This window comes from Bufo bufo, chromosome 1 (assembly GCF_905171765.1).
Source record: "Bufo bufo chromosome 1, aBufBuf1.1, whole genome shotgun sequence".
Taxonomy (NCBI): Eukaryota; Metazoa; Chordata; class Amphibia; order Anura; family Bufonidae; genus Bufo; species Bufo bufo.
This window is the reverse complement of record NC_053389.1, coordinates 766,403,263-766,425,023: the sequence shown is the minus strand read 5'-3', so window position 1 is coordinate 766,425,023 and position 21,761 is coordinate 766,403,263. Positions and strand designations below refer to the sequence as shown.

The 21,761-nt window shown below is 48.5% G+C and overlaps 1 protein-coding gene across 1 annotated transcript in view; it reads left to right on the top strand.

Moving 5' to 3' along the window:
* The window catches only part of XAB2 (XPA binding protein 2), a 40,506-nt gene that overhangs the window by 1,921 nt on the left and 16,824 nt on the right, over positions 1 to 21,761 (top strand). The window contains exons 2-10 of the mRNA XM_040414734.1: positions 3,621 to 3,769; positions 5,370 to 5,493; positions 5,573 to 5,770; positions 5,873 to 6,007; positions 9,251 to 9,415; positions 10,946 to 11,090; positions 11,171 to 11,322; positions 14,319 to 14,438; positions 15,802 to 15,933. Of these exons, the coding sequence (XP_040270668.1) occupies positions 3,621 to 3,769; positions 5,370 to 5,493; positions 5,573 to 5,770; positions 5,873 to 6,007; positions 9,251 to 9,415; positions 10,946 to 11,090; positions 11,171 to 11,322; positions 14,319 to 14,438; positions 15,802 to 15,933 (1,320 nt within the window). The remainder of the gene's footprint in view (positions 1 to 3,620; positions 3,770 to 5,369; positions 5,494 to 5,572; positions 5,771 to 5,872; positions 6,008 to 9,250; positions 9,416 to 10,945; positions 11,091 to 11,170; positions 11,323 to 14,318; positions 14,439 to 15,801; positions 15,934 to 21,761) is intronic.

The following is a 21,761-nucleotide window of genomic DNA, read 5'->3' as shown; positions in this document are numbered from 1 at the left end:
TTGTATAATTCGGGCTGCGGGTCGTTACAATGTACCAGAGTGTGGAGTCGTTACAACGACTCCACACTCTGGTACATTGTAACGGCCCGAATCATACACTGTAATGATCCTGCACTGTAAATGATACTGTACTGACCCCCCCGCGCTCTGATACACTGTAATGACCCCCCCCCCCGCACTCTGATACACTGTAATGACCCCCTCCGCACTCTGATACACTGTAATGACCCCCTCCGCACTCTGATACACTGTAATGACCCCCCCCCCCCCGCACTCTGATACACTGTAATGACCGCCCTGAACTCTGATACACTGTAATGACCCCCCTGCACTCTGATACACTGTAATGACCCCCTCCGCACTCTGATACACTGTAATGACCCCCCCCCCCGCACTCTGATACACTGTAATGACCCCCTCCGCACTCTGATACACTGTAATGACCCCCCCCCCGCACTCTGATACACTGTAATGACCCCCCCCCCGCACTCTGATACACTGTAATGACCCCCCCCCCCCGCACTCTGATACACTGTAATGACCCCCCCCCCCGCACTCTGATACACTGTAATGACCCCCCCCCGCACTCTGATACACTGTAATGACCCCTCTGCACTCTGATACACTGTAATGACCCCCCCCGCACTCTGAATGACACACTGTAATGACCCCCCCCCGCACTCTGAATTATACACTGCAATGACCCCCCCTGCACTCTGATACACTGTAATGACCCCCCCTGCACTCTGATACACTGTAATGACCCCCCCGCACTCTGAATGATACACTGTAATGACCCCCCCCCGCACTCTGATACACTGTAATGACCGCCCTGAACTCTGATACACTGTAATGACCCCCCCCCCCCCGCACTCTGATACACTGTAATGACCCCCCCCGCACTCTGATACACTGTAATGACCCCTCTGCACTCTGATACACTGTAATGACCCCCCCCGCACTCTGAATGACACACTGTAATGACCCCCCCCCGCACTCTGAATTATACACTGCAATGACCCCCCCTGCACTCTGATACACTGTAATGACCCCCCCTGCACTCTGATACACTGTAATGACCCCCCCGCACTCTGAATGATACACTGTAATGACCCCCCCCCCGCACTCTGATACACTGTAATGACCCCCCCCCCCCCCCCGCGCTCTGATACACTGTAATGACCCCCCCCCGCACTCTGATACACTGTAATGACCCCCCCCCCCCCCGCGCTCTGATACACTGTAATGACCCCCCCCGCACTCTGATACACTGTAATGACCCCCCCCCCGCACTCTGAATTATACACTGCAATGACCCCCCCTGCACTCTGATACACTGTAATGACCCCCCCGCACTCTGAATGATACACTGTAATGACCCCCCCCCCGCACTCTGATACACTGTAATGACCCCCTCCGCACTCTGATACACTGTAATGACCCCCCCCCGCACTCTGATACACTGTAATGACCCCCTCCGCACTCTGATACACTGTAATGACCCCCTCCGCACTCTGATACACTGTAATGACCCCCCCCCCCCCCCCCCCGCGCTCTGATACACTGTAATGACCCCCCCCCGCACTCTGATACACTGTAATGACCCCCCCCGCACTCTGATACACTGTAATGACCCCCCCCGCACTCTGATACACTGTAATGACCCCCCCCCCCCCCGCACTCTGATTCACTGTAATGACCCCCCCCCCCGCACTCTGATACACTGTAATGACCCCCCCGCACTCTGATACACTGTAATGACCGCCCTGAACTCTGATACACTGTAATGACCCCCCCCCCCGCACTCTGATACACTGTAATGACCCCCCCCGCACTCTGATACACTGTAATGACCCCTCTGCACTCTGATACACTGTAATGACCCCCCCCCGCACTCTGAATGACACACTGTAATGACCCCCCCCCCGCACTCTGAATTATACACTGCAATGACCCCCCCCCCCCGCACTCTGATACACTGTAATGACCCCCCCTGCACTCTGATACACTGTAATGACCCCCCCCCCCCCCCCCGCACTCTGATACACTGTAATGACCCCCCCCCCCCCCCCGCACTCTGAATGATACACTGTAATGACCCCCCCCCGCACTCTGAATGACACACTGTAATGACACCCCCCGCACTCTGATACACTGTAATGCCCCCCCCCCCCCGCACTCTGAATGATACACTGTAATGACCCCCCCCCCCCCCCCGCACTCTGAATGACACACTGTAATGACCCCCCCCCCCCGCACTCTGAATGACACACTGTAATGACACCCCCCCGCACTCTGATACACTGTAATGCCCCCCCCCCCGCACTCTGAATGATACACTGTAATGACTCCCCCCCCCCCCCCCCGCACTCTGAATGATACACTGTAATGACCCCCCCCCCCGCACTCTGAATGACACACTGTAATGACACCCCCCGCACTCTGATACACTGTAATGACCCCCCCCCGCACTCTGATACACTGTAATGACCCCCCCCCCCGCACTCTGAATGACACACTGTAATGACCCCCCCCGCACTCTGAATGACACACTGTAATGACCCCCCCCGCACTCTGAATGACACACTGTAATGACCCCCCCCCCCCCGCACTCTGAATGACACACTGTAATGACCCCCGCACTCTGAATGACACACTGTAATGACCCCCCCCGCACTCTGAATGACACACTGTAATGACCCCCCCCGCACTCTGAATGACACACTGTAATGACCCCCCCCCCCCCCCCGCACTCTGAATGACACACTAATGACACCCCCCGCACTCTGATACACTGTAATGACCCCCCCCCCCCCGCACTCTGATACACTGTAATGACCCCCCCCCCCCGCACTCTGATACACTGTAATGACCCCCCCCCCGCACTCTGATACACTGTAATGACCCCCCCCCCCGCACTCTGAATGACACACTGTAACAACAAGAAACTCTGTTACATTGTATTGACCCCACACTCTGCATCATACCCTGTAACAACCCCTGTCCTCAGGATAGACCTCTCGGCCCCCCACAGACCCCCTGTTTGATGGAGCTGTGGCCCTTCTGATTGTTTAGGGTCTCTTCATGCTGTGGTGCAGGAAATGACAGCTTCATCCTGTACAAGTGCGTGAGATGAATCTGCACTATCCAGCACCCCCGCTACTAACTAAGCAGCCCCATGTAAAGAAGGAAGCCGCAGCACTCACACGAGCACTGCCACCCCTTCACAGTGCCAAGAATTGGAATTCCATTGATCTGCGGTGTCGATGTCCTGAGACTGGAATACCCCTTTAAGAGAGATTCCTCTCCTTCTGTCAGTCTGGTGAATTCACAGGATCCTAAGTCCTTATGATGCACTGGGTTTCCCTTAGAGGAGCAGGAATACAGCCGTCTTATGGCGGGTGTGAACCTGGCCTAAGTACGGCACCTCGGCTCTGATCACTTCTGGGGGGCTAGGAGGGGAGCGGCACTGCTTGAAGTGGATGTAGCCCCTTTGTCCTTGTGAGCACTCGGGTCCTTGTCTACGGGCCCAAAACTGAGATGATGGGAAACAGTTTGTTCAGGTTTTCTTGTTGTGGAGGAGACTATGATGACACTCACTGACCAATCGCTGTCCCCAGGAAGAAGATGACTTGCAGTTTGAGGAGGAGATCCTGCGGAATCCATATTCTGTCAAGTGCTGGATGAGATATATTGAATCCAAGGGCTCCGCACCGGCTCATACCCTTAACCTCATCTATGAGAGGGCACTTAAGGAGCTTCCAGGAAGGTGAGTGTAATCCAGTGGAGTCTTCAGCAGCAGGATGTAGGGATAGTGCCTGCCCTCTGGCTGTGTTACTGTTTGACCCATCGACAGCTTCTTCTGAGGAAGGTGTAGGACCTGCTTTGGCGCGTACCCGTTCTACAGACGCAGCGAGTGGAGAGCTGGCCGCTGTGTTTCTGAAATGGGGTTTGTCCAGTTCAGAAAACACCACTTCCTACCCCTATCAGCAGGACCATATTTACCACAAGGCACATGGGGGCATGTGCCTAGGGTGTCAGGAAGGAGGAGGTGGCACGGCACTTCACATAGAACATGAACACCATAGTCCTGCTGTCAGATAATGGCCTGAAACTAGACTCTTTCCCCAGCAGTGCAGGGGCTGTCAAAGACTAGCGTGGAAGAACCCCTTACTCATTATTGCTTCCTGTGGTTTCCCTGGCCCTGGAGGAGCCAGGGAAGGAGCAGGAGCCAGAAGGGTCCCATTCATGTTCAGGTTGTCCCCCTGGGCTGATCAGCCTGTCCCACCAGAAATGTCCTACAACACATTCCAGCAGTGCACATCTCTTGTGTAAAAGTCCAGCCTAGGAGCACCTCACCTCAACCGCTCGGCGGCTGCTTCCTTCCAAATTCCTGATGAGCGGAGTAGTCATGTAGGAGTTGTAGGGACCACAACCCAGAGTTCCAATTGCTAGACTATTGGATCCCATTAAAGCTCGGATGTTTATGAGTTAGGCTCTTGTTCACATCACACGCGGAGGCTAGGTTTGGCATGTACGACAGGAAAAGCTCCAGGTATACGTCATATGTCGCCATACAGCGGAGTAGACCGAGCATACAATGGTATACATTAAAATTGTGATGTATCCCATTGTAGGCTTTCCATCTCTGCGTTCAGTTAGAAGTGTATGTCGGGAGATCCCAGGGATCTATGAAGGCTTCGAACATGTGTACAGATGGCTGATCATGCATACTACCGCTCCATGGACCATATGTAAACGGCTGCTTGTCCGATTGCACATTCCTCACCCGTCCTTTTTTTTTAAGGGGTTTCCAGGGGTGGTCTATCCTCGGGATACGTCATCCATATCTGATCAGCTACTTGAACAGGCTGAGCCTCTCTGGTGAGTCTGAGGTTTCCTCCTAGGCTAGTGACGCCATGTTTATCGGTCAGTCCCATTCAAGTGAGTGCCCTGGGCTGCAATACCAAGCACCGCCACTATTCAGTTTTGTGAAGAGGCTGCAGCGGCCCCTTCAAACAGCTGACCGCTGTGGGTGCCAAGAGTCGGACCCCAACTGGTCAAATATTGATGACCTATCCTGAGGATATGTAATCAATATCATCCTTCCAGAAAAGCCTTTTTAAAGCCAATTTCTCACAATTAGCTTAGCTGCGTGTTAGCTCAACTTCATTGAGAGAGAGCAGTGATCAGTGACTAGTTGCATGTAGTCTATGACACACCCTCTGCCTCCTCATTGGTTCCGGCTTCCGGTCTCTCCTCCCCCCGCTGTGTCTGTACAGGAAGGCGCTCTAATGGGTGCACTGTTCAGCTGTGTTTTCTGTGCTCGGGGGAATCCAGGAATCATTTCTACCTTTTATATCTTCCAGCTACAAGCTGTGGTACGCCTATCTAAAGCAGCGCAGGAAGCAGGTGAAGAGGCGATGCATCACTGATCTGGCCTTCGAGGAGGTGAATAATTGCCATGAGAGAGCCCTGGTCTTCATGCACAAGGTAAAGACCATCTTTTGTATCTGCAGTTGTCAGCATGCGGCCCTGTCTCTTTATAATGAGGTGTCTCTTCCCTGATCAGATGCCCCGGATTTGGCTGGATTACTGCCAGTTCCTCGTGGAGCAGTGTAAAATTACCCGCACTAGGAGAACGTTTGACCGGGCTCTTCGCGCTCTTCCCATTACACAGCACTATCGAGTCTGGCCCCTTTACTTACGCTTTGTCCGTGCACACCCCCTACCAGAGACTGCGGTCAGGGTCTACAGGAGGTACTTGAAAGTAGGTGTTTGCCTTGAGAGGCATGAAACAGAAGACCTGTAGCTCTCGGACATGTTTTTGGCAAATTGGCAGCTCACATTTTTTCTCTCTCGCTCTTGACAGCTGTGTCCTGAGAATGCGGAGGAGTACATAGAATATCTACGCTCTATTGACAGACTGGATGAAGCGGCCTCCAGACTGGCAGGCATTGTAAACCACGATGACTTTGTATCAAAGGAAGGAAAATCTAATTACCAGGTGAGAGTGAAACGAAGGCATGAGAAGCCACTTTACAGGTGGAAGACTGGACACTAGTGTTGAGCGAACTTGTGTTTTAAGTTCGGCGTCTAAAGTTCGGGTTCGGGTTATCGAAGTATCCCGTTATGGATTCCGCTACCACAGACCAAAACGGAATTTAGAATCCATAACGGGATACTTCGGTAACCTGAACTTTAGACGCCGAACTTAAAACACAAGTTCGCTCAACACTACTGGCCACTCATCCAACTTCTCACAAACGCAGCACTCGGCTTGTTTTGCAGGGGGTGTTACCATCATCTGTATCTTATAGCTCTCCATTCTGTCTCATAGAGGGAGGGTTTGGAAGGGAAACCTCTATCTACAATGTACACATTGGGATGGTCATCCTTGGTTGCTTCTTTATCTCCCATTCGTTTCACTTGAGGGTGACCACCGATGTATATCTAACTCTTCACTGAGAGTAGAGACTATGACGTCTTTAGAAATAATGGGGGTCTCAGTGGGCACTCCCACAGATTATACCAGATTTCATATGTCGTGAAAGTGTTTTAGTGCCTGAAAGAGGACCTGTCACCTCCCTGACATGTCTGATTTAGTAGCTACTTGCATTCCCCTTGTAATAACTACTCTGGAGCATGTATTGTTATCACTGTATGTTGTGCCATTACTTTATTATTCCTACCAAAAGTTATGCATTCATTGCTAGCAGTTTGCATTGAAGGTCCAACTGGGTGTTACCAGTTGGGGGTGTGTCCCTGCACAGTCTTACACTGGCAGCTCTGATAGTGTCAGACTGTGCAAGGACACCCCCCACCCCCGCCAAACTGGTAACATCCATCTGGACCTTCAATGCAAACTGCTGGGAATTCATAACTTCCAACAGGAATAATAAAGGAATGGCAAAATATAGTCATTAGAATAAATGATGCAGAATTATTATTACATGGGGAATGCAAGTAGCTACTAGAACAGACATGACAGGCGATTAGACGGCTCCTCTTTAAAGTGAATGAGTCATCAGGAAATGGCCTTTTGCTTCATAAAACTGTGACATGTGGGATGTTCTGATTGGTGGGGTTCTGACTGCTGAGTTCCTCACCAATCGCTCAGCCGAGCATTGGGTACCTTCAGATGTCATTGGCTCTCCTCTGTAGATGAGGTTGGCGGAAGACAGACTTGTAGACTTCGGTGAACCCATCTTCTGCTCTTACTATCTACGCAAGGCGAGCCAAACACAGTCAAAAGGGCACATTGATTGGCTGAGGGCTTCTGCCCTTTTGTGTCAGCAGTTGTTGATGTTCTCTGCGCCAAGATTTCCACCAATCAAATCTTCTGACATGTCACAAGTTTTAGGAAGCATCATTACTAGTGATCGAACCTATTATCGGAAGTACCGATATTATCGGCCAATATTCAGGATTTTGTACGTTATCTGCATCTAACCTTGCTGATATACCGATAATGCGCGCACTAGTATGCATTGGGTGCCGGGAGAGGGGAAGAAGCGCAGCAAGCGCTTCCGATACTTACCCTCCCTGGTCTTCTTTAATGGGGCCCGCGCTGCACTGTCCTGACCCCGTACAGCATCAGGATGTAGTGCGCGCACTATAACCTGACGCTGCACGATGTCAGGTGACAGTGCAGCGCGGGCTGGAGAAGACAGGGGAGCGAGACGCCGGACCCGGAGATGAAGAGGAGCCGCGGTGCAGGAGAGGTGAGGAGTTTTTTATTTTATTCATCTGATGTCTGGTTAATAAAGGTCTGATCTAAGGTCTGATAGGGGGTTAATAAAGATCTGAGGTCTGATAGGGGGGTTAATAAAGATCTGAGGTCTGATTGGGGGGTTAATAAAGATCTGAGGTCTGATAGGGGGGTTAATAAAGATCTGATGTCTGATGGGGGGTAAATAAAGGTCTGATGGGGTTAATAAAGGGCTGATCTGAGGTATGATAGGGGTTAATAAAGTCAGTGAGGAGGGGGGAAGGGGGGGATGGTGTGGAAATTGGCATTTGGCACTAGTATATTATAAATGTAAATTTTAAATTGACTACCAACTGAGGGCTTTATTAATTTATAATTTACATTGATAATATACTAATGCCAAATGCAAATTTCCACCACCTCAGTGACTACCAACTAATATAATATATATATTATGAGATATAAAATATCGGTATAAATATTCGGCCAGAATATCGGTATCGGCTCTAAAAAATCAATATCGGTCGATCCCTAATCATTACTATGTAAATCAAGTTTTACTGAACATATTTTACTTTTTTTTTTTCTTTTTTTTTTTTACATGTTATATACATAATAAAAGAAAAAAAAACACAATCTTGAAATGTGCTGACAACTGAGCCTCGTAATAGCCTGACACTGTTTTGTAGAAATTACTTCTCAGCAGACATCTCATTATCATCACAGACAGGATTCTAAGGACAGATAACACCTCAGTACAAATAAGAGGGTCTGCTCTTTACGATAAGTGATGACCACAGCTGAACTACTGCCCCTCCCTGCACAATGACCTATGCCCAGGTCACAGAGCATGCTCACAACACTCTTCCATAAGTCAGTCAGCCGTCCCCTCTTTATAGGTTCCTATGGTCCAAGCGACTGCTGTAAAGCATATCTCTGAATGTTGTTAGCACCCCAAGTGAGATGGTTGCCCCCCCCTAATCATGTACAGAAAGTAGAATACAAAAAATCTAGAATTATAACATAAAAAAGATAGGGAAAAAGGGCATATATCAGTACCTGGCTGTAGTTGGTAAAAAAAAATCTACCTAATATGATATATTCCCGCTAAATGGGGTTTTCTGGGAGTTAGATATTGATGATCCATCTTCAGGATAGGTCATCAGTATCGGAGGGACACCTAGCACCCCCGCAGAACAGCTGTTTCCTGCACCCGCTTGGATGGCAGCTGAGCTGCAGTACCCCGGCACGGTCACTTCACAGTGGATGGAGCCATGTGCTGCCAGCGCATCCACTGTAATGTTCCCTGCATCGGCAGCTGGCCAAAAGAGTTAATTGGTGGGGGTTCCAGGTGTCAGACTCCCACTGATCTGGTCCTGATGACTTGTCCTGAGGGTAGGTATCAGTATGTAAGTCCCAGAAAACCCCCTTTAAGGAAAACGTGATCCTCCTTGACAGTGCGTTTATGTTCTTTTTTTTTTTTTTTTTTTTTTTTTTGTATGTTTGGTATAAGGCTGACTGCTATTCTCTCCACTGTAGTTATGGCAGGAGCTGTGTACCCTACTGTGCCAGAACCCAGGATCTGTCCGCTCCCTTGACTCAGCAGCCATCATTCGAGGTGGCTTGACGCGCTTTACAGATCAGAGGGGAAAGCTGTGGTGCGCCCTTGCAGAATATCACACACGCAGTGGCCATTTTGAAAAGGTAATCTTTTTCCCTTGGTCCCTCTTGTTTTAACCCCTTTATTGTTGTCCTATGGACTGACGACCAAGAATAAAAAAAAAGGTTTTTGGTAGGTTACTTTCACATCTGCGTTTTCCCTTTCCGCTATTGAGATCTGTCATAGGATCTCAATAGCGGAAGAAAATGATTCCATTTTGTCCCCATTCATTGTCAATGGGGACAAAATTGAACTGAACGAAACAGAGTGCACGAGAATACATTCCGTTCCGTTTGGTTGCGTTTTTCTGTCCGCGATGTGGTGCGGAGCAAGACGGATCCGTCATGACTCCCAATGTAAGTCAATGAGGACGAATCAGTTTTCTCTGACGCAATAGAAAACGGATCCGTCCCCCATTGATTTTCAATGGAGTTCATAACTGATCCGTCATGGCTATAGAAGACATAATACAACCGGATCCGTTCATGACGGATGCATGCGGTTGTATTATCGTGACGGAGGTGTGTTTGCTGAACCATGACTGATCCAGCAAAAGCACTGGTGTGAAAGTAGCCTAAGGCCCCTTTCACACGGGCGAGTATTCCGCGCGGATGCGATGCGTGAGGTGAACGCATTGCACCCGCACTGAATACCGACCCATTCATTTCTATGGGGCTGTTTACATGAGCGGTGATTTTCACGCATCACTTATGCATTGCGTGAAAATCGCAGCATGCTCTATATTCTGCGTTTTTCACGCAACGCAGGCCCCATGGAAGTGAATGGGGTTGCGTGAAAATCGCAAGCAAGTGCGGATGCGGTGCGATTTTCACGCACGGTTGCTAGGAGACGATCGGGATGGAGACCCGATCATTATTATTTTCCCTTATAACATGGTTATAAGGGAAAATAATAGCATTCTGAATACAGAATGCATAGTAAAACAGCGCTGGAAGGGTTAAAAAAAAATAATAAAAAATTTAACTCACCTTTAGTCCACTTGATCGCGTAGCCCGGCATCTCCTTCTGTCTCCTTTGTTGAATAGGACCTGTGGTGAGCATTAATTACAGGAACAGGACCTTTGATTACGTCACTCCGGTCATCACATGGTACGTCACATGATCTTTTACCATGGTGATGGATCATGTGATGACCGGAGTGACGTCATCAAAGGTCCTGTTCCTGTAATTAATGCTCACCACAGGTCCTATTCAACAAAGGAGACAGAAGGAGATGCCGGGCCACGATCAAGTGGACTAAGGTGAGTTAAATTATTATTGTTATTATTATTATTTTAACCCCTCCAGCGCTGTTTTACTATGCATTCTGTAATCAGAATGCTATTATTTTCCCTTATAACCATGTTATGAGGGAAAATAATACAATCTACAGAACACCGATCCCAAGCCCCAACTTCTGTGAAGAAGTTCGGGTTTGGCTACCAAACATGCACGATTTTTCTCACGCGAGTGCAAAACGCATTACAATGTTTCGCACTCGCGCTGAAAAATCGCGGGTGTTCCCGCAACGCCCGTGTGAAAGAGGCCTAAGTGTACAAAACTGTCTTTGCCAGGCTCGAGATGTGTATGAGGAGGCCATTCAGACCGTCACCACTGTACGTGACTTCACCCAAGTCTTCGACAGCTACGCTCAGTTTGAAGAGAGCATCATTGCTGCTAAAATGGAGACTGTCAGTGAGATGGGAAAAGAAGAGGACGGTAAGAACCCGCACAGCCCACTTATTTATCTTCGTGTTTGGTCTTTAGTGGTCTCCTATTGTATATTTCTATATCTGTAGATGACCTGGACCTGGAGCTGAGATTGGCTCGCTTTGAGCAGCTGATGGAGCGGAGACCTGTTTTACTGAATGGGGTGTTACTCCGACAGAACCCACACAATGTTCACGAGTGGCACAAGAGGGTACAGCTCTATCAAGGCAAGCCACGAGAGGTAAATCTTATATGTTGATGCTGCTTTAATTGAATTGTCTTACAAAAATATGGCTACTTTTTCAAAGACGGCACCTCAGCTCTCTTCACTTCAGTGGAGCTGAACTGCAGTACCAGACACAACCCATGGACAGGGGTGGCATCGTTTCTAAAAGAATGCAGTCATGTTTTTCTAATTCTGTACCTCCTCTTTAACCGCTTCATTGCCAGACTGTCCACCCCCTTTTTTCTGAGAAAATATTTTTAAAACCGTTTGTACTGTGAAAATGGATTCTATTTGTGTAATTTATCTACTGGCCTGGCCCACCGCAATATTTCAAAGGACTGGAGCACATTGTAGATTTAGAGTTAAATAAATGGTGTATTTTTATGTACTGTGAGCCGGCCATTTGTATGTTATGTTATATTCAAGCTAGGGGGTTATAGCAGGCTGAGCACCAGTGAACTTTCCAGGGAGCATCCTATCTGTATTTATTAGGAGCATTGTAGATTGTTGGCATCCTATTTTTCTATTGTTGGCTCTATTGCCAGTAGAGATGTTCTACAGCGCCAAAACATTAGAAACTCCTTCAAAGTGACTTTTTTTTATGTTGATCCCCTAGGGTATTTATTTAGTAGAAATTTGGACATTTTAAGCGTTCAAATTTTTTTATTTTTTTATTTTCTAAATGAAAAAAATATGCATGTTTTAATATTTTATGCAAAAAAATTTATCTCTAAAACGAATACCTATATTTTTCTTTTATTAAAAAAACACTTTTGCTAAAACAAAGATTTTTATTTTTTATTTTTGATGAAAGAAAAAGGGGCAAAAATGTGTACATAGTCTGTTATACTATTGCTAAAACTGATAATTATATACAGTGTGTGTGTGTGTATATATATATATATATATATATGTATGTATGTATGTGTATATATATATATATATATATATATATATATATATATATATATATATATATATATATATATATCTCCAAAGGATGGCAGGGCAGCACTCCTCACTATAAGTGATTCAGGTGCCAGCGTTTTCCCCTGGGTCCTGGGGTCCAAACACAATCCAAATAAATGTAACGCAGCACTCCTTAAATGAAAAGTGAAAAAATACAAAATGTATTCAACACATGTTAATACAGGCCGTATCAACATGTGTTGAATAAAATTTTGTATTTTTTCACTTTATATCTAAGGAGTGCTGCGTTACATTTATTTGGATATATATATATATAATATATATATACATATATACACTGCTCAAAAAAATAAAGGGAACACTTAAACAACACAATGTAACTCCAAGTCAATCACACTTCTGTGAAATCAAACTGTCCACTTAGGAAGCAACACTGAGTGACAATCAATTTCACATGCTGTTGTGCAAATGGGATAGACAACAGGTGGAAATTATAGGCAATTAGCAAGACACCCCCAATAAAGGAGTGATTCTGCAGGTGGTGACCACAGACCACTTCTCAGTTCCTATGCTTCCTGGCTGATGTTTTGGTCACTTTTGAATGCTGGCGGTGCTTTCACTCTAGTGGTAGCATGAGACGGAGTCTACAACCCACACAAGTGGCTCGGGTAGTGCAGCTTATCCAGGATGGCACATCAATGCGAGCTGTGGCAAGAAGGTTTGCTGTGTCTGTCAGCGTAGTGTCCAGAGCATGGAGGCGCTACCAGGAGAAAGGCCAGTACATCAGGAGACGTGGAGGAGGCCGTAGGAGGGCAACAACCCAGCAGCAGGACCGCTACCTCCGCCTTTGTGCAAGGAGGAACAGGAGGAGCACTGCCAGAGCCCTGCAAAATGACCTCCAGCAGGCCACAAATGTGCATGTGTCTGCTCAAATGGTCAGAAACAGACTCCATGAGGGCCCGACGTCCACAGGTGGGGGTTGTGCTTACAGCCCAACACCGTGCAGGACGTTTGGCATTTGCCAGAGAACACCGAGATTGGCAAATTCGCCACTGGCGCCCTTTGCTCTTCACAGATGAAAGCAAGTTCACACTGAGCACATGTGACAGAGTCTGGAGACGCCGCGGAGAACGTTCTGCTGCCTGCAACATCCTCCAGCATGACCGGTTTGGCATTGGGTCAGTAATGGTGTGGGGTGACATTTCTTTGGAGGGCCGCACAGCCCTCCATGTGCTCGCCAGAGGTAGCCTGACTGCCATTAGGTACCGAGATGAGATCCTCAGACCCCTTGTGAGACCATATGCTGGTGTGGTTGGCCCTGGGTTCCTCCTAATGTAAGACAATGCTAGACCTCATGTGGCTGGAGTGTGTCAGCAGTTCCTGCAAGACGAAGGCAATGATGCTATGGACTGGCCCGCCCGTTCCCCAGACCTGAATCCAATTGAGCACATCTGGGACATCATGTCTCGATCTATCCACCAGCGTCACGTTGCACCACAGACTGTCCAGGAGTTGGCAGATGCTTTAGTCCAGGTCTGGGAGGAGATCCCTCAGGAGACCGTCCGCCACCTCATCAGGAGCATGCACAGGCGTTGTAGGGAGGTCATACAGGCACGTGGAGGCCACACACACTACTGAGCCTCATTTTGACTTGTTTTAAGGACATTACATCAAAGTTGGATCAGCCTGTAGTGTGTTTTTCCACTTTAATTTTGAGTGTGACTCCAAATCCAGACCTCCATGGGTTAAAAAATTTGATTTCTATTTTTTTTTTTTTTTTTTTTTGTGTGATTTTGTTGTCAGCACATTCAACTATGTAAAGAACAAAGTATTTCAGAAGAATATGTAATTAATTCAGATCTAGGATGTGTTATTTTTGTGTTCCCTTTATTTTTTTGAGCTATATATTTATTAGTATGTGATCTCAATACCGGATAATAGTAACACCAGTGTGAAAGTAGCCTTACCACCATGACGTATATAGTTGTGCAGCAGTAAGCAAGTGGTTCAGAATTTTTCCCCTCTCATTTTTATTTTCTTCTTTTCATGTTTACATGTTTTAACTGCATTTCTGCTTCTAGATTATTAACACATTCACAGAGGCTGTCCAGACTGTGAATCCAGCCAAGGCAACTGGGAAACCGCACACGTTATGGGTGGCATTCGCCAAGTTCTATGAGGACAATGGCCAAATCGATGACGTGAGTTATTTGGTGATTTATTTTCTTTTTTTATCAATGGTGGTCACCTACCTGAGGAAATATTTTAAATGGCCCTTTAAAAGAGGCATTTTTCATAACTAATATTATCCCCCATCTACAAATGTATGATTGCTGGGGGTACATTCGCTGGTGACCCCACCAGTCACGAGAATTGGATTCACCAAGTCACCTCTGTGAAAGGAGCGGTAGTTCTCATACTTGGCCACCACTCCATTCACTTATATGGAACGGCAGCCTCCGTAAACAAAGCGGTGGTCACACATGTGCAGTGCACTCCGTTCACACAGGGACACACTTTCTTGTGATTGCTGTATTACCTCGGTCAGGCCCTCTTCAGTCCTGCATTTACCACCTGTCCTGTGGATGGAGGATTGTGGTGTTTCTGGCAAAAACCCTCTAAAGGGTAACTGTCATATTTTTTTCTTTATGTAATTGGATTGGTCTGAGTAAGTTTACCTTAGTTCCCTAGTTAATACTTTTGTATAGGTATTGAATTACCTAGTAATTGCAGCATGTTCTTTCCTCCGCCAGGCATTTCAGTGGTGCGGCTAAAACAGCATTGCTAGGTGTCCTCCGTCTCCTATCTTCTATATACAGAAGACGGAGGACGTAGTAGTGGGCAGGTCCGAACGCTGCGCGCCCGCTCCCGTCAGACCGGAATAGGTCCGATATTCACGATCAACTACTCAGGAGGAAGAGGGCGTGTTTAAGTCTGGAGAAAGCCGATTGGTTGGGGTGAGGCTGCGCGTTCCCGAGATGAGCCGAATGAAATCTGGGTAGTTAGGGAGGGAGGTCTTAGACTCAGGGTAAGGGCATCGGCGGCCATCTTGAGAAGATAGTCTTGTGAGGAGCGGTTGCTATGGACGGAATCTTATTAAACAAGTGGTATGTGAACACAGTAATTAGGGATTAGGAATTATCACCGCATCAGCAACAACATATATGAAAATGGAATTTTGAGTAAAAATATGACTGTTATCCTTTAAAGTATACAATAGAGCTATATTCTATGCTAAATCCACATTCATTTTGTTTTTTTAAAACCAGTGACTTATCAGAGGTATTGGGGGTAATTAAAGAGGTTGCACAGGATTAGTAAAATATGGCCGCTTTCTTCCACGTCGGTCCACAGGTTGTGTGTGGTTTTGCAGCTTGGCCCTATTCACGTCAATGTAGCTTAGCCGCAATACCAGACCTAACCCACAGACAGAAAGTGGAGTTGTTTCTGGATGAAAGCAGCCTTCATGAGGCTTGACAGTGATCCTATTTCCTTGTATGTGGAGGAATATAATTCCATACTGTATGCACTGACGCATGCACTTTGCTATTTATTCATCTATAGGCTCGAGCGATCCTGCAGAGAGCGACCCAGGTGCAGTACACACATGTGGATGACTTGTCCGCTGTTTGGTGTCAGTTTGGTGAGATGGAGCTGAGACATGAGAATTATGAGGAGGCGCTGTCTATATTAAGGGTACGTGAATGATGGAAATGTAGACTCTGCCTGATGGTTATTCATTGTGCCGTGTTGAAAACTGCAGCAAAAATCCGATAATCCAGCAGGTGAAGTCCATATTTAAAGAGGCGTTTGATCATTGTAATTAATTTACTTAGATATTGGTATTTCTCATCTGTATCATTGGGGGACACAGGCTTGACCATGGGTATAGCTGTTGCCGCTAGGAGGCGGACACTAAGCACTCAGTGTGAGCTCCTTCCTTTAGCTATACCCTTCCTACAGGGACCAAACTAAATCAGTTTTAGCTTAGTGTCTGTAGGAGGCAGACCTTTTTCTTTTTTCTTTCCTTTTTAGCGGGATTTCAGGAAGTCCTAGCTGCCTGCATTCCCACCCAGGAGATCAGGGGTCCCCCCAAGCCCGCTGCTCGTTCCCAGTCTCCAGAAGTCAAGGAGGACCAGAGGTTCTCAAAGCATCTGCATCCCGCCATACTTTGGATCACCACAGCCGCCCACCACAAGTCCCCTCTGTTTCCGGTGTAGCGGCCCTCCCCAAGGGGCTGCACACCGAAGTTGGTGATCCGGCTGGAGCCAGGGGGGCAGAAGACGTCAGACGAGTGAGTATTTCTGAACCCCAAAGTGCTCCCCTTCTTCCTCCTCCCCTTCTTTAATTACCTTCTGTGGCCTCCCCCAGGGAGGCTTTGTCACCTCCAGGCGGCGTTCTCCGGTCAGGAGGGGGTGTGGAGAAGCGCCCTATCCGCCAGGCGTTCCATCTGTAGGCCATTCCGCCTTGTTACTGCATCCGGTTCAGGGCTCTACCGGGACCGCGACAAATTTGCAGCCCCGGCTTTTTTGCGGCCTACTCCTGACTCCCCGCTGGCTCTTCTCTCCCGGCCGGCGTTTCCGCTCGTCCGGGGCTTTAGCGTTAAGCCAGGGGGGATGGGTTTGGGTGATGACGGAGGCCTCTTTGCAGGGACGGCAGAGAGTCGGGCCTGCGCTTCCCGGCAGTTTATCCTGGGGCTGACTCCATTTTGGGGGCGTGGCATGAAGTTCTCCCCGCCCCCTCCAGCTGCATCCCTGGGGTGAATCTTGGCGTCTTTTTGTGCCTCCGCCCACATCCTGTTTGAAATGCACCTCGGTGGGACTCTGGAGAAGCTCCTCCGGACAAGCTGCATTGAGGGACACAGGCCGGATAAGCTTTGTCTCATCTTCCTACAGGGTTTAACCTACCCATCCCCCCCCCCCCCCATCGCCCCCATCCTCATTATGTCCGTCCCCAGGCCCTAAAGCAGGCGGTCACTTCGGTGCGCCATTTTGCTTGTGCGTTGTGTCGCTCAAAATTTCCATCCGGTCAGTCAGATTCCCCCCCCCCCGCTCTGCGTGCTCTGCTCCACCGTCAAGTGGCTCTGCCCCTGACCCAATCGACCCCTACTGTCCAGCCTATGGTAGAGCCAGAGTGGGCACGCTCCCTGTCAAGGATGGTACAGGACGTCTCCCATACCAACAAAGCTATTGTAGAAATATTGGGGTGTTTGTCAGCAAGGTCTGCCTCTGACCAGTCCGACTCTGGGGATCCTGGGGCTCATTCCCATCGCGGCCGTCCCGCTAAACGTGCCAGACCATCCTCCCCCAAAAGGGTGTCTGTGTCTCCCGTTTCCTCTGCCTCTCCGCCACCTACCAGAGAGTTGCACTCTGATGTGTCCTGTGTGGAAGAGGCATGTTCTGAGGAGAGGTTTCCAGATGAGGATTTTGTCTCTCCTAAGGGACAGTCGTCTAAACTGTCCTCCATGGTGGACAATCTTATTACATCGGTTAATGAGACTTTACAGGTTGAGCACCCCGCACCCTCATCGGCCGGCTCAGGTTTTTCCTTTAGGAGGTCCCGTCGCTCGCCCATATGTTTCCCTAACCACCAGGATTTTGATTCCTCTATTTCCAAGGAGTGGAATTTTCCTGATAGACGTTTTGCCTTGCCAAAATGCTTAAGTGGTCGTCCTCACCTTTAGTTGGCCTGTCCGTTTCCCTCTTGGCTAAACATACTACCTTGCCAATGGCGGATGGGGATTCTTTCTCTGATATCGGAGATAAAAAATTCCCCTCTGGGGAACTGGCCGATATTGCCTTGCAGCTGCACATGTCAGTATGTATATTTGTAAAGCCTCTCTGGACGCAGCCAGGCTTATGGCCCGCTTGTCAGTTCTTTTGGTGGCTATTCGCTGTACCCTATGGCTCTCCTGCTAGGCGGCAGATAATGCTTCAATGCGGGCCCTGGCGGCCCTCCCCTTTACCGGCAGCAGACTTTTTGGTAAGTGCCTGGATGAGATCATTTCTTTTTTAATTAAGTAATTTTTTATTGATGAGATCATTTCTGATGCTACTGGTGGTAAGAGCACTCATTTACCACAGTGCAGGGTTCGCTTCAACAAGTCAAAAAAGCGTAAGCCTCTCTTTCGCCCTTTTCTGAGTTTTTTTCAGCCCCAAGCGGCCAAACGACAAGTCTGCCCCAGATCAGAAGCGCAAGCCTTCCTTCAAGCCTCGACCCTTCTGGTGTCCCCGTCAACAGGGCTCCAAGTCCTATAACCCCAAGACCACCTCTGCATGACGTGCAGCTTCCGGCGCCCTCCGATCAGGTGGGCGGCCGGCTTCATCTGTTTCAGCATGTTTGGCTGGCTCACGTCTCGGATGCTTGGGTGAGAGAGGTCATCGCCGAGGGTTACAAGCTGGAGTTCAGGGCCGCCCCTCCGTCCCGTTTTTTGGCTCATCTCCTCCGACCTCTCCCTCTGCCGCAAATTCATTTTTTCAGGCTATTCACACACTTCTGCGGCAGTGAGCGATTGTCCCGGTTCCTGCGCAAGACCGTTTTTGCGGGTTCTACTCCAATCTCTTTGTGGTCCCCAAAAAGGAGGGGACGTTCTATCCCATTCTGGACCTCAAGGCGCTCAACCGCTTCCTTCGGATCCGCCACTTCCGGGTGGAGTCCCTGAGATCGGTCGTTGCGTCCATGGAACCGGGGAAGTACCTGTCCTCGATAGACATCAAGGACGCTTATCTTCATGTTCTCCCTTCCGTTTGGCCTGGCCACAGCTCCCAGAGTCTTTACGGGGGTTCTGACAGCGGTCATGGCCCTGCTCCATGCCAGGGGTATAGTGGCGATCCCTTACTTAGACGATATCCTGATAAAGAGTCCGTCATTCCAGGCAACGGCGGACAGCCTGCACATAGTCCTGCACACCCTGGAACACTTTGGATGGATCCTGAATCGGCAGAAGTCATGTCTTTATCCATCTCAGCAGCTAACCTTTCTGGGCATGTTACTTGACACCTTTCAGGCCAAGGTACTCTTGCCCCCGGAGAAGCTATCCACTCTCCGTCTTCAGATTCTCCCCTTGTTGTGGCCCCGTCCTCTTCCCGTTCGTTATTGCATGCAGGCTCTGGGTCACATGGTCTCTGCCTTCGAAGCAGTTCCCTATGCTCAGTTCCATACCAGGACTCTTCAGCCTCCCTGGATCGGCCCATATGTCTCTCTGCCCCGACCTGCCGGGCACTCAGGTGGTGGTTGGTGTCCCCGATGCTGACATCAGGCCACTCGTTTCTTCCTCTCCGTTGGACGGTGTTGACAACAGACGCAAGCCTCCGGGGTTAGAGAGGGAGGGTTGGGAAATCTATGCATTCAAGGCGTGCGGTCACACGAGGAGCGCTCCCTCCCAATCAACATTCTTGAATTGAGAGCGATTCGTCTCTCTCTGCGGCATTGTACCGACCATCTCCGGAGAAGTCCGGTTCGAGTTCAGTCCGACAACTCCACGGCTGTGGCTTACCTCAATCACCAGGGCGGAGCCCGGCAGCCATGGCGGAAACAGCTCTGCTCCTCAGCTGGACGGAGAGCCATGTTCCGGTGCTGTCGGCAGTCCACATCCCCGGCTTCGACAACTGGATCGCCGACTTCCTCAGCCATGAGCGTCTCAATCCTGGCGAATGGGCTCTTCACCCGCAGGTTTTTCTAGCCATCTGCGAGCGATGCGGTCGGCCGGACCTGGATCTCATGGCCTCCCGCTTCAACCACAAGGTCGAGGACTTCGTCACGCGGCCCAGGTATCCCATGGCCCTGGCTTGCGACTCTCTAGTGATTCCGTGAAGTCAGTTCACGTTTCCTTACATGTTCCCTCCTCTTCCTCTCATTCCGCGTATCCTCACGCCGAGTGTGGCACGCATCTCTAGTCATCCTCCTCGCTGATGAACCCTGGCGTCTTCCTCTTCGGGAGGACCTCTTGTCGCAGGGACCGATCTTCCAACCGAATTTAGGGTCGCTACATTTAACGGTATGGCTGTTTTTAAAAAAAATCCAAAATCATTTTTATTGGTTTTAAATAAAACTACACACTTGTACACAATGATCAAGATCCTGTCAGTCATTTACGTGGACAGAAACCTGATGCAATGACATTACAGAGTAATACAGAGATTTTGTTAGATAACAAATTTAACTTTCACCAAACTTCCATTTACCGATGGATTTGTTTGGCCATTGTGGAAGCGTACCACGTCAGTGACCGGGCCCCACCCTTCCGGGTTACTGCTCATTCTGCTCGGGTAGTGGGGGCCTCTTGGGCAGTGAATTACGGGGCTTCGGCCCTTTAGGTATGCAAGGCGGCTACATGGTTGTCTTTGCATACTTTTGCCAAATTTCACAGAGTACACACCTTTGCGTCTTCTGACGCTTCTCTGGGGCGTAGAGTTTTGCAGATGGCAGGATGGTTTCTGGTTATGCCAACCCTTGGGACTGATCTGTAACATCCCATGGTCAAGCCTGTGTCCCCCAATGATACGGATGAGAAAACTAGATTGTTGTACTTGCCATAAAATCTGTTTCTCTTCCGTTCATTGGCGGACACAGCTCCCACCCGTTCTCTCTTGTTTACAGGCCTTTTCTGGCCTGTGTGGTTCTGGGTTTGTACATAGTTTGGTTTTCCTGTTTTTGTCGTGCTTCTCCTACTGCTTTTGCACAAACTGATTTAGCTTAGTCCCTTTAAGAAGGGTATAGCTGAAGGGAGGAGCTCACACTTTGTGTGCTTAGTGTCTGCCTCCTAGCGGCAACAGCTATACCCATGGTCAAGCCTGTCCACACCCAATGAACGGAAGAGAAACAGATTTTACAGTAAGTACAAAAATTTAGTTTTTATTGTGGCAACTATTTTTGTTTAAAGGAGTTATCCCATGATTAATGTAAAAAATAAAAATTATACATCATATAATTAACGACAATCCGTTCCTAACAATGCTAGAACCGACGCTGATAGATCCCCCCCCCCCCTATTCATAAGTTATGGTCCATGGTAGCGGAATCCACAACGGAATTCTTAGATAACCCGAAACTGAACTATGGACGCCAAACTTAAAACACAAGTTCGCTCATCACTAGTCATCAGTAGAAATAAGCGAATTTCATATTTTGAAATTCGTTCACGCTTCGTTTGGTGGTAAAAGCAGATTTGCGTTACCACGGACCATAACACAATTCTAGGATGGAATGCATAACGTAATGCCTTTAGAGGCATTCAGTTATTCATTCCGTCATAATAGACGTCTATGGGCTGCAAAACGGATCCGTCCCATTTCCGTTATGCAGGGGAGTCCTCTCCTGCACAACGGAAACGGGACGGATCCGTTATGCAGGCCATAGACTTCTATTATGACAGAATGAATAACGGAATGCCTCTAAAGGCATTACGTTATGCATTCCATCCTAGAATTGCATTATGGTCCGTGGTAACGCAAATCTCCTTTTACCACCAAACGAAGCGTGAACAAATTTCAAAATATTAAGTTTGTCACTTTATCCATTTGTTT